The following is a 12,869-nucleotide window of genomic DNA, read 5'->3' on the forward strand; positions in this document are numbered from 1 at the left end:
TCCTGCGAGGATTCAGTAGAGTCTAGGGAAGGCGAAAGGCAGGATTGAGCCTGTGGCTGAGCACCGTGAGAGAAGGCAAATGGCTTCCTCAGAGCCGCGTAGCGAGGAGCACAGTAAGGACAGGCTGTCACAGTCCGGTCACTGAGCTGCTTGGTGTGCTGCAGTCACTCTCCGTTGCTTTCCAGTCATGTCCCGTCCACTTGGCTGCATGTCTCATGGCTTCGTGTCTGTGTCGGGGCCAGCAGTGGGGATGGAGAGCCAGGGAAATGGGCCATCTCTGGGCTGTCTCCTCTGCACACGTGCTCTCTGGGGAGCCCTGCTGGTGCCTGGCACCCGGTCACCCTCCCGCTCCTGTCTTGCAGCCCCACGTGGCAGTGGTTTCGGGATGGTATCCCCCTCCCCGATGGCCGCAGCACCTATTCTGTCAGCAACAAGGAGCGAACACTGACCCTGCAGAGCACCAGCCCCGATGACAACGGTCTCTACTACTGCTGTGCCCGCAGTGCCGTTGGCTTTGTCTGCAGCCAGAACAACTTCACACTGAATATCATCGGTGAGTCATGTCCCGGCTGCTCAGGGCTGGGGGCTTGGCTGTTTTACTGCTCTGCTAACAGCCTCCCCTCTGCTGCAGGGTGGGAACCAGGCTGCAGGGGAAGTGTCAGGCTGGTGTGACTTTCTCTGTGCAAAGCCTCTGGCCAGAGACAGGTCTGACACACCTGGCCGGGTTTTAACCCTACGTACACTGTCTACAGGTGTTAATTTGTCCCTGCATCTTTCTGGAGCAGGTCTATGCTCTCCTCTCTGGTACTGGAGCACCAGGGTCCTCCCTCCTTCAACAAGGTTTGGACCCTGGAGGCTGTAGGTGCTGCTGGTTTTGCTAATACCAGTACCACCGCGGTGCCACGTGGGTGAGATGCCCCGTTGGCCTTTGGAGGCAAGGCCCAGGGAGGGCAGGAGATGTTGACCTTAGAGAGGTATTTGGAATTGGACAAGGGAATTTGCAGTTCAGTGACAGGTTTGATTCATTTGCTAGGAGCCCAGGGTGCTCAGGGCCTTGCTGGAAGTAGAAGGGGCTTTCCCCAGAGCAGCTACCACATGCAGTCTTGGTCTCTGGCTGCGTAACTACAGCCGTGCTGGCCTGTCTGCCTCCTTTGTGCTCGCAGGATGCGCCCAGCTCTTTTTTGAGTTTCCCCCAGTGTGCTGGGGAAGGGAGACCACAAGCTGCTCTGCTCTTCTCACCCTCCTGTGATCTCTGCCATTGCAGACGAGAGCTTTCCTCAGGCCGTGATTGTCCCGCAGGACCTCATCGTGACCAAGAACGAAGAGGCCATGTTTGACTGCCAGTTTGCAGCCGTGCCCCCTCCCACGCAGGAGTGGCTCTTTGAAGACAGCCCCATCACCAACAGATCCAAGTAATAGGGACCCCAGTGATGTGGGCAGGGCTGGGAGGAGAGGGGGCACCGTGTTCCAGAAGCAACAGAGAGAGGCCAAACCCCGGCATGCCCGAGGGCAAGCATTCGACATCAGGCTGGCCACTGGAATTGGTTTCTCAGCTTGACTGCCTTGGGTTTAGCAGGGCCTCGGTACTTGTGCGTGGCCTTTATCTGCATAGGACTCAGCAAGCAGTTTGTCGTCAAATGAGTCTGTGGGGCTGTCAGTCCTAGATGCCCATGCATGATGATCCCCCGAGTTTGAGATGGCTCCCAGCCCCAGATGTCCGCCTGTGGCAATTTCGTGGAGCCAGGGACAGCTCAAGCCCCAGACACCCACTTAAGGACAATTCCCAGAGTCAGGGATGTGTCCCAGTACCAGATGCCCACAGGTGGTGGTCCCCAGACTCAGGGACGCCTCCCAGCCCCCAACATCTGCACGGCAATCACTGGACCCATGGCTGTCATGCACCTCTAGATACCAGTGCACAGTGATTTCCAGAGCCAGGAATGTTTGTGAGCCCCAGACACCCACGCACAGGGCAAGACCCAGAGCTGGGGACATCTCCCAGCCCGGGCCGCCCATGGCCGGTGATGTGGGAGCCCGGGATGTCTCTCAGCCAGGCTGTGCAAGGCAAGTGGTGCTATCTGGGTGCCAGATGCCCAGTGGCCTGGCAGCTCCCGGGCGCCACCTTGTGCCCCCTACACCCTTTCCTGGCTGTGCCAGCTTTCAGAGCTGGCCCAGTTTGGTGATGCATCTTTTGGTGGGACCCAGGTCTTCTCCAAGAAAGAGACTTCTGTTAGCTCATTTCCTCCATGAAGCACATGTCCCACCATCTCCTTGTTTATATGTGCTGCTCCCCCCACACTGGGAAGCTTTGACTCGGCACAAAGTCTCCCTCTTGGTTCCACGGGCTCATGTAGGATGTCATGGGGCTGTGGCTCTGGCCCATGTCCTGCAGAGATGCCCACTGAGCCCTGCCTCTCCCCACATGCCAGGACCACTGTGTTCACCAACGGCTCCCTGCTGATCACCCAGGTGAGGGCTCGCAGCACCGGTGTCTATAAGTGTGTTGGCCGTGGGCAGAGAGGGAAAGCTCTTGTGCTGAAGGCGACTCTGCGGCTAGCAGGTGAGGTCCTGGGGCTGCTGGCAGGGCGGGCAGTGGGTCCCAGAGTTGCAATGTCACTCTGGAGCTATGTGACAATATAGCGATGGGTCAGTACATGGAGAACTGCTTGGCTTACCTGTGAAATGGCTCATCCTTGCTGCATGAATGAGGGGAGCAAACACAGCTTGTGCGCTCTCTCCCTCGGCTGGTGCCTCCCATGGGGATGATGATGCTGGTGGGTTGGCTGAATGTTTCTGCCCTGTTTGAACCCTGCTGTCTATTGTTTCTCTCAGAGATCGAAGAAATGGCACCCTTCTCCCCGAAGGTGTTGACGGCAAACCAGGGGCACCGCGTGGCCTGCACTGCCCCACGAGGCATACCCACGCCCCAAGTCTGGTGGGAGAGGAACCAGGAACGAGTTCCCACTGCTGGCAGGGTGCACCAAGAGGCAGAGCAGCTCGTTTTCACCAGTATCATCGAGACGGACGCGGGGACCTACACGTGCCATGCTGCCAACAAGGCTGGAGAGAAGAAGCAGGAGCTGAGCATCACTGTGGCTAGTAGGCAGCTTTCCGAGAAGGGCTGGGAGCGGAGAAAGGGGCTGGATAGGGGGTTGGGGTGAGCTGGGGTGGGATGGCGCGTCACTTCACTGGTTCAGAGAGGCACATCTCTCATGGCTGGGCTGCAGGGCCCCATGGCTGGCTGCACACTGCCTGCCTGGTCTGCGCTGGCGCTGGCCAGAGGGGTGGTGAGCGGCCCTGTGTAAACCCTTGCCTCCATGCCCAGCGGTACCCAAGTGGGTGGAGATGCCCAAGGACAGCCAGCTGGAGGAGAGCAAGCCAGGATACCTGCACTGCCTCAGCAAGGCCTCCCTGAAACCCACCGTTACCTGGTACCGCAATGGCGTCTCCATCTCTGAGGTGAGATGATGGGGCAAGCCCCTGCCACTCATGGGCACCTCTGCCGGGCACCTGCTCAGCTCCTTGCTCTGCTGCTGTTTCTCGCCTTGCTCCTAGGCCCAGCATCCCTGTCACCCACACTCTGGCCATGTTCTTGGCACCATCTCCGTCCTACTGGTGGTGGGTGCACAGCTGGCTGTCTCTAGCCACTTCGTTGGCAGCCAGACCTGTGCTTTTGGGGCAGTGACAAGAGAGATGTCCCTCAGGGACATGTGACTGCAGCATGTCTCAGTTCTCCTGTGGGTCTCAGCAGGGCTGTGTCTATCTGAGGCATGGTGCGGGCGTGTGGAGCGTCAGGAGTGACACAAGCAAGGTCTGAGCCCAGGGCTGGTGACAGTGTCATTTCTGCCCCGCTCCCTCCCTCCCTCTGGGCAGGACTCACGGTTTGAGATCTCTGAGAATGGGACACTGCGCATCAACAACGTGGAGGTATACGATGGGACCATGTACAAGTGTGTGAGCAGCACACCAGCAGGCAGCATCGAGGGATATGCACGGGTGCACGTGCTAGGTATGCTGACAGCCACTCCACATCCTCCTCTGGTGGGGAGCTCTTCTGCCTGGCAGGGTGCAGGCGTGATACCCCCAGCTCCGGTGCCTCCTGTGGCTGGGGGGGAGCCTAACAACACATCCGTCTCTTGCAGAGAAGCTGAAGTTCACCCCGCCGCCCCAGCCGCTGCAGTGCATGGAGTTCGATAAGGATGTTACGGTGTCCTGCTCAGCCACTGGCCGGGAAAAACCCACCATCCAGTGGACTAAAACAGGTAAGGGGGACTTGGATGCAATATGTCTGTTTCTGACCTGGGGCCCCAGGAGCTTTGTGCTGGCCCACCTCCAGCATGGGCGAAGCAGCGGTGCTGCGGCTGCCTGGGAAGCCGCTGTGTGGCACAGTGCTTCAGGCATGACTGCTGCATCCCTCTTCTTGCATCCTGCAGATGGGAGCAGCCTGCCATCCCACGTCAGCCACAACGCCGGCATCTTGTCCTTCCACAAGGTGAGCAGAAGTGACTCAGGGAACTACACGTGCATCGCCTCCAACAGCCCGCAGGGCGAGATCCGTGCCACCGTGCAGCTCGTGGTAGCAGGTGAGGGCTCTACGGCAGGCAAGTGGGTTGCCCGCTGTGCTGGCCTCGCAGTGGGTTTGCCTGGGTGGCACCCAACTGGCATGCCCCTGCAGAGAGAGAAATGTCTGGCCTGACCCCGAGCTCTGCCCCGTGCCACTCGAGTGTCTGGTTTGTCAGTGCTTTGCATACAGCCCAAGAGGGCATGTGCCACTGTGCCAGTGCTGGCCCTGCTCCCATGTGGGAGCTCAGCATCATTCCCAGGAGCTGACAGCGTTCGTGCCGGCCTCTCTGCCTTCAGTTTACGTCACCTTCAAGCTAGAGCCAGAGCCCACGACGGTGTACCAGGGGCACACAGCCATGTTCCAGTGCCAGGCAGAGGGGGACCCCGTGCCGCACATCCAGTGGAAAGGGAAGGACAGGATTTTGGATCCTGGCAAGCTCCTGCCCAGGTACGCAGCCTCCATTCCAAACTGAAATGTGGCACAGCATGGCGCTCCCCGTGCCTACCCAGCACATAGGTGCCGATGGTGTGGTCTTGGGTTCCCAGCCTGGGGACCATGCAGTCAGTTGTCTCCGTCTCCCAGGGCCTGGACTCTCCTGGCCCCAGGGTTACCCTTTCTGCCACAGCCTGGCAAGCTGCAGTTGAGCTGCAGCCATTTGTTCTCGCACATGGCCCAGTCTGAGATTCAAAATGATTGCACTGGGGACATGGGGCTGAGGCTGAGGCATCCTGGGGACATGGGGCTGCAGGTACCCCAAGCCTGCCTCTACCCTCTGGTGCTTGCAAAGGGCTCTGTGTGGTTGGCAGGATTCAGATCATGCCCAATGGCTCCCTGGTGATTTACGACGTCACCACCGAGGACTCTGGAAAATACACCTGTATTGCCGGCAACAGCTGCAACATCAAGCACCGCGAGGCCTTCCTATACGTCGTAGGTAAGGGAGGTGCCCAACGTTGGGACCTGGCCTCCTGGTATCCCTGGCAGCTCTAGGCCCTGCTTCTGGCCCCGCCGGTGGGTGTTGCATGGCAGGTCATGCCTGCTAGGGAGTCATGGCAGCATCCCTATCGGGATGCAGCACAGTGTGCTGTGGGCTATGCCCAGCGTTCTGTGGCTGGACGAGGAGGTGGCCACAGCAGCAGGGGTGCTATTCTCATTCCTCCAGCACATTCCTGAGCAGGATTTGGGAAATCCCTCCACCCCCTCATGGGTTCCGTGCTCTTTGCCCCACAGACAAGCCTGCAGCAGAAGAGGATGAGGGACCTGGCAGCCACACACCTTACAAGATGATCCAGACCATTGGGCTTTCGGTGGGGGCAGCTGTTGCCTACATTATTATCGTGCTGGGGTTGATGTTCTACTGTAAGAAGCGGAGAAAAGCCAAGAGGCTGAAGAAACACCCAGAGGGCGAGGAGCCCGAAATGGAATGTCTGAATGGTGAGGCCAGCACCCCTGGGGGTGGGGGCTTCACTGCTGGCCCCTTACCGCTGGGCTGGATGGGCTGAGGGGCAGGGAGGTCCCAGGGAACAGTGGACTCCTCCTTACCCTTGGAGTCTCTTGCTTTTGGTTTTGGCTATGGCTGGTGGCAGAGACGTGCGGCCAGGTGAGAAATAGGCAAGTTAGTGTGAAACCTGCATCCCAGCCCTGCATCATGGCCATCTCTGTCTGCCGAGTTATGTATTGCTCCTGCTTTCCAGCACCTGTACATGGCATCACGTACACCCTTTGCCAAGGCGGGGGGAGTATCCCTATTGCAATGTAATGAAACAGTAGTACTCTGCTGGCCTGTTCAAATCACAGTTCAGCAGCTCCTGGTACTGGAGGGAAGACTTTTCACTGAACAGCCCTGAACTCTGCTGAGAACTCACCCTGTTATCTCTGAAACCCATATAAGCTTTGAGCATCTACAGCATCCTCCAGCAAGGACTTCTGGAGCATAACAGGTTATCTAAAAACTCTCTCTTTGGTTTTCAAGCTTGTCATCTATCAGCTCTGCACTGGAACACACAGCTCTTCCATATGTCTGATCATTCCTGCGAGTGCCTTTTCTGGTTGCACTACTGCCTTTCTGAGATGGGGAGCCCGAGACAGGACTTGGTGCATCCAGCTTTGCTGCGCTGTGTCCTGTTCCCAGCTGTGCCGCTGGCTTCAGTTCCCTGTCCACAGAGCTCGCTCTGGAGAGAGAGCAGGCAGCTCAGGGCTGAGCCCACCACTGCGGATGGGACATTGGGGTTGCTTTCCCCAGGCCTCATGTTGTATCTCTGGCTGCATCTCCCAGCGCTCAGTGTCCCTCTGCAGCTGGCCACAGCTGGCCCGTACCTTTGCTGCTAGCTAAGTTGGCAGCTTTGGAAAACAGCTGGCAGCAGCGCCCCTTCTGTGTTGGCAGCATGTTGTACTACCTGGTCCTACATTCTGTGTGTCCGTTGGAGGATGTTCCCTCCTGTCCTGTGGCAGCTGAGCTGCTTTTTAACAGCTGTTTCCATGAAACCCTGCGAAATCCCTGCAAATCGACTAAACTGGGTCCCCATTGTGCATGAGCTACATGACTCCTTCAGTGAACCCAGGAGATCTCTGGGGCATCATTTTCATTTACAAAAGCTGTTTCAGCTCTTTCTCCTGACGTCACGGTTGTCCTTGCATCACCGATACCAGTGAGGACTTGTAAGTGACAGGGTGCAGTTGAGTTTGCTGCCCTTATAATTCCCTGGATCTCCCCCCACACCACTGTAAATGAAGAGATCATACTTCCCCCTCCCAGTTCTCCAGCACACAGCCACGTCCTGATCATGTGGGGGTTGCTGTGAGGTCCTGGCAAAACATCACCGCTGGGTTTGTCTCCTGTTTTTTGTCTTGTATTGATACTTTGAACAGAGCCAGTCTGGCCGTGGGGAACCTCCTGGGAGCAGGGATGCAGGAGCATCCCTGCAGCTTTGTGCTCTGCTGCTGTCACCACTGTGAGCTCTTCTGTGGACAAGTCGCAGGCAGCTCACCTGTGCCAACAGGCTCTGGCCAGCATCCTCTTCCCGGGAAAGGATTTGTTTTAATCTTTTTTGAGGTGGTCTCAGATTTTTATTTTGGCCTATCTTTATTATATTTTTCTTTTTATTCTGCCAGAGTTTGCCTCTTCTTCTCCCCTTCATTTGGAACCAGTTTAGCTGTCAGAGAGATGCATCCTCACTGCTACAAGCAGACCCAGCTGCCCAGATGTCTACACTCCTTTTTGGTACTTCCATAGCCTCTCTGGAGACGTGGTTTGTGTTTGCGGTCAGCTCCAGGGGAGTCACCCCCTTCACTGTGGTCTTCAAAGATTTGGCTCTTTTTCTGCTTTTGATGTGGTCCCTCTTTAGCTGGGTGACCTGAAGTATCTCAGCACCTACCTGATGACAAGTACTCCCTGGCTGGCCACCAGCTGCCTTTTCCAGTGCCCTCAGGATCCAGAGAGATTTGACCTTCCTATGGATTTGCAGTGGATCCTTCCTATGGATTTCCTGTGGATCAGTGCACTCCTAACAAGTCAGTCACCTTCCAAGGTCATGTCCTTGGTGTGCCACATCCTCGCTAACAAGGATGCTTGCTCTCAGTGTCCCTCTGACTGTGCTGCTTTTTCTGGGTGAACACAGACGTAGCATTTGGGGAGGTTAATGGCTGTGGGGACTGAGGGGAGCATTTGATTTCTGCCTTGGCATGTGCTAATTTCTCCAGGGCAGCATGGCTGTGTCTCTTTCTCCAGGAGATGCTCAGGTGTTACAGGCAGGTGAGCAAAGCAGGCAGCTCCTTTACACTTGGTTCCCCTCTGGACTGCTGGATACATAAATTCCTGTTTGTTTTTGCAGTCCCTTTTTTATCGACAGTCTTGTCAAAGCTCTGTGAAACATGGGGATGTCTGTTCTCAAATGTGTCTGTCGTTGCTGCCCGCTGGTGCTGTCTTTCTGTGGCAGCATACTTACTCTGCAGCCTTTGGTATTTTCTTGGCACAGTTGCAGTTGGTTGTCTTGTATTATCCTCTTGGCTTCAAGCTTGTTGTCTTGAGACACTGTCAGTCGTAAGTGCAGACAGTACAGGGTCAAACAGTCTTGCTAATAATTAGCATAAAACCAGGGAGAGTGTAAGTAGCATCGAGCTTTGATTTATAGGGTAGATGGCGGTTTTTTTGCTGTGGTCTTCTGCAAATGTTACTCCAGCATGAGAGAGAGGACAGCTGTCAGTAGCCATGGCTCTTAAGTCAACATATCTCAGTCTTCACAGCTCCAAGCCTACCTGTGACAAAGCCACGGTCGCTGTCATCATGGCCAGACCTGCTCGGGATGTGCCGGTGGGCTGGTACCTCTCTTGTACGCATGCGTTGTAAGCATGCATGTACGTACGCTGCTGTACAATACCCCTTGATGGAAATTACAGGTAGTGGGATTCCTGTTGGAGTTACCTCACGTTGGGTCCAGTCTTAATTTTGTGATTAAATCCTTTTGCGTGGCAGGTGTTTCCTTAATGCTTGCTCCTGGACTGCTGAAATGGAGTGTGCACAGTAACGCAGGGTGATGCTGCACGTGTGTCAGCCACCTTAGCTCGGTGCTGTGCCCCACTTTACATTCAAGCTCCTATCTTCAGCTTATGGAAAGTACCGCTTCTTAGTGCCAAGTCTGATCCAAGCAGTAAATGCATTCCAAATCAAGGTTCGCTATCTATACAGCTATCTATACAGCCTTTCCCGTCCAAGCTGCCTGTAAAATGCAGGGTTCTCTACTTTCTTAAGGCAATAACGTTTTGTCCTGTTCCCTGGCTTCTGTTTGTGCTAGGGAAGTTTCTAGTGGAGTTCCTGAGCGGAAAGCTTGCTGGACTTGATTGCAAGGACAGCGCTTCCTAGCACTGCTTTAACACAGGCAGTAGAGGAAAATCCGGGCTGATGTGGTCTGACACGTTCAAGTTTACCAAGGACATCAGCATTGCTGGCTTGCTGGGAAGCAAGCAGGAGCAGGGGGATCAGGGTGCAACAGCCGATGCTGGATAGACTTGAGAGTCTCTTGGGCATCAAGAGACTGTGGTTATAGTGAGCAGGGTCCTCTCTGCTCTGTCTCTGCCTCACCCATCCGACCTCCTGCTGCTGTTCTGCAGAGCTTTGTCAATGGTAGTTTGGATGTAGCCACCCCTTTGGGATGACTGAGTGGCATGGGATGGACAAGGCCAGATGGGGCTGGTTAGCTCTGGGACCAAAGCCATTGCTCAGCATCTGATTTCAAGGGTGGCCGCAGGGCTGCCAGAGACTGGGCCAGCCGTGAGCCCAGAGGCAACAACTGTGTGGAGGCCACTCTGTTGCCTGGGGCTATACATCAAGCTGGGGTGCTTGCAGCCAGTGGTGGGTGCTTGGAGTGTCAGCCCCAGAAGGGGCTGATCCCCAGCGTGACATTCTCTGCACAGCTCGGCCGGATGCTGAAGTCATTCCTGCTTCCCTTGCAGGTGGCGCTTTGCTGCAGAATGGGCAGATGACAGCAGAGATCCAAGAAGAAGTGGCCTTGACCAACCTGGGCAGCAGCTCTGGGGCCAGCAAGCGGCACAGTGCTGCCGACAAGATGCACTTTCCGCGTTCCAACCTGAAGACAATCACAACCCTGGGTATGCTGGGCCACCCTGACCCTGACCCCACTCCAGCAGGAAACCTGTGGCTGGAACCCCAGCGTGTCCTAGCCAGAAAACTGGATGTGCTGGGGTACAGAGGGCCCTGCAGCCACTGGGCTGTCAAATACATATGCTGTTCTAACGTATGCTGTCTTCCTGTGTGCTGCTCTACACTTCCAGGCAGGGGGGAGTTTGGTGAAGTGTTCCTGGCCAAGGCTAAAGCTGCAGAGGATGGTGAGGGTGAAACACTGGTCCTGGTGAAGAGCCTGCAGACGAGGGATGAGCAGCTGCAGCTGGACTTCCGTCGAGAGGCAGAGATGTTTGGCAAGCTGAACCACTCCAATGTGGTGCGGCTGCTGGGGCTGTGCCGCGAGGCAGAGCCGCACTACATGGTCCTGGAGTATGTGGACCTGGTAAGGGCCCTGCCAGCAGTGCCTGCAGTGAGGAGGAGGAGGAGGAGGAGGAGGGGTTGACAACGGGCATGGGGCCTGCAAGTGTGACACGGTGCAGGCTGGCAGCACGGGGCAAGCAAGGTGTGGGGAGACCAGGCCACACTTACCACTGTTCCCAACATGTAGAGGAGTCTCAAGGGGAGTGGGGGGTCTCCTACAAGACCTGGAGGTGACTTTGTCCTCTTCCACATCCTCCTGATTTCTGGTTTATGTCCAGGACTCAGCTGAATAAATTAAGCTGTGGGACTCCATGCTGCGGAATGGCTGTGAATGCTAAGGGCTACTGTGGGGAGCCTGGAGTTCATGGGAGAGAAACCAATTTGGGGCATGAAAAACCTCCTGGAAACATCAGGCCTGCTTGCCCTGATCTTAGCCTTTGAGGCCCAGCAGTGAGACGCTGGCTTGCCCTACAGGGCAGGGACTGGGAGGACAGGCAGCGACTATGGCCCAGGAGATGAGAATCCGTGGGGCTCCCGTGGGGCACTGCAGGGACCAATGCGACTGGCAGCATGGAGCGGTGCTGCCTCTGAGTTGCTGTCTGTCTCCCAGGGGGACCTGAAGCAGTTCCTGAGGATCTCCAAGAGCAAAGATGAATCTCTGAAGCCGCAGCACCTCACTACCAAACATAAGGTGATAATGCAGCTTTGGAAGTGCTGTGGGGCTAGGGACCCTGAGCAGGGCAGCCAGTGCCGACATCTCTCTGGGGTCAGGTGTCTCTCTGCACACAGGTGGCCCTGGGCATGGAGCATCTCTCCAACGGCAGGTTTGTGCACCGGGACTTGGCAGCCAGGAACTGCCTGATCAGTGCCCAGCGGCAGGTCAAGGTCTCGTCCCTGAGCCTCAGCAAGGACGTGTACAACAGGTCAGCTGGGAGCTTGGCAGGGGAATGGGAGGGGACGGGATGGCGCTAGTCTCATTGCCTGCCTGTCCTGCCTGCAGCGAGTACTACCACTTCCGCCAGGCCTGGATCCCGCTGCGCTGGATGCCACCTGAAGCTGTGCTGGAGGACGAGTTCTCCACTAAGTCAGACGTGTGGTCCTTTGGGGTGCTCATGTGGGAGGTCTTCATGCATGGGGAGATGCCCTACACCACGCTGGCAGATGATGAGGTTCTAGCAGGTATGTGAAGTACCTTGTGCTGTCCCTGGCATTGTAGCCTACTTCCTTTTCTTGTGGTGGAGGGGACCAGCCGGGCTGTGTGACCTCCTCTCTCTTGACACGGTGCTGGTCTGGCTGGGGAGGCTGTTTGAGCCCGCGTGGAGAGATGCTGCCTTCCTTGCACCCCATGGAGAGGATCACACCTCTTCCCAACAGCCCTTTGGACTTTGCTTTCACGCCAGGTCTGCAGTCGGGAAACACGAAGCTCCCGCACCCTGAGGGCTGCCCTTCCCGCCTGGCCAAGCTGATGCAGCGCTGCTGGGCCCCCAGCCCTAAGGATCGACCCTCGTTCAGCGAGCTCGCCACCGCCCTCGGGGACAGCCCAGCTGACAGCAAAGCCTGAGCATCCCGCCCCTTGCTGGGGAAGGACGCGGCGGGGTGGACAGGGGTCTGTAGGTGCCCGGGGAGCCCCTGGCACTCGTGTGGCCCCTTGCTGAGCCCGACCCCAATGCGCCAGCGAGCAGCTCGGCACCAGCGGCTGCTGGACTCAAAGCACAAGCCAGTGTACCCCAGCCCCCCCACCCCTCTCCTCCACAGGTCCCAAAAGACAGCCCTTGCTGCCTCTTGCTCTCCGCCTGTCCAGCCTGGCACCTTTGGGCTGCTGGCATGGATGGAGCGCAGCTCCCCCTCACCCAGCGAGAGCTGGGCTCCAGCACCCAGCTCTCCGTCCCCGCTCGCCACGTGCATATCTGCCGGCCTGGCCCGGCCTCACTCTCTATCCATCTGTGCTAGGCATGCCTGCCTCCCCCACGCCCCACTGGTACAGGCCAGCCAGCGGGAACACAAAGTGCCTGGCATATGAAGGAGCTCACTACCTTTCCCAACTACCCTGTGCCTTTTTTTGTACAACGACTCTGGGCAGCGCCCCCTCTCTCCCTCTTCCTCTTCCAGAGCGCTGACTCCTCCCTACCATAGTATTTCTGTTACTGGAATGCAGCCTAGAGTGGGTTAGTTTGTTTGCTTGAGCGGAGAGTACCGCAGCCAAGAAGGGTTGGGTTTTGTTGGGTTTTTATGTGCTGCTCTCAATAAAGAAGGCTTTTTTTTTGTTTTGTTTTGTTTTTTGGGTCTTTGTAAGACATTGCTGTCAGA

At 56.7% G+C, this 12,869-nt stretch overlaps 1 protein-coding gene across 1 annotated transcript in view; it reads left to right on the forward strand.

Moving 5' to 3' along the window:
• PTK7 (protein tyrosine kinase 7 (inactive)) overlaps positions 1-12,287 on the forward strand; it is a 38,986-nt gene extending 26,699 nt beyond the window's left edge. The window contains exons 4-20 of the mRNA XM_059832926.1: positions 363-553; positions 1,265-1,412; positions 2,430-2,560; positions 2,833-3,099; positions 3,326-3,459; positions 3,874-4,009; positions 4,143-4,262; positions 4,434-4,583; positions 4,861-5,011; positions 5,371-5,498; positions 5,795-5,998; positions 10,013-10,168; positions 10,352-10,584; positions 11,173-11,253; positions 11,334-11,485; positions 11,563-11,741; positions 11,963-12,287. Coding sequence (XP_059688909.1) covers positions 363-553; positions 1,265-1,412; positions 2,430-2,560; positions 2,833-3,099; positions 3,326-3,459; positions 3,874-4,009; positions 4,143-4,262; positions 4,434-4,583; positions 4,861-5,011; positions 5,371-5,498; positions 5,795-5,998; positions 10,013-10,168; positions 10,352-10,584; positions 11,173-11,253; positions 11,334-11,485; positions 11,563-11,741; positions 11,963-12,123 — 2,722 coding nt within the window. The 3' untranslated portion in view covers positions 12,124-12,287. The remainder of the gene's footprint in view (positions 1-362; positions 554-1,264; positions 1,413-2,429; positions 2,561-2,832; positions 3,100-3,325; positions 3,460-3,873; positions 4,010-4,142; positions 4,263-4,433; positions 4,584-4,860; positions 5,012-5,370; positions 5,499-5,794; positions 5,999-10,012; positions 10,169-10,351; positions 10,585-11,172; positions 11,254-11,333; positions 11,486-11,562; positions 11,742-11,962) is intronic.
• The last annotated feature ends 582 nt before the right edge of the window (positions 12,288-12,869 follow it).

The sequence above is a fragment of the Gavia stellata genome, chromosome 37 (genome assembly GCF_030936135.1).
Source record: "Gavia stellata isolate bGavSte3 chromosome 37, bGavSte3.hap2, whole genome shotgun sequence".
NCBI lineage: Eukaryota > Metazoa > Chordata > Aves > Gaviiformes > Gaviidae > Gavia > Gavia stellata.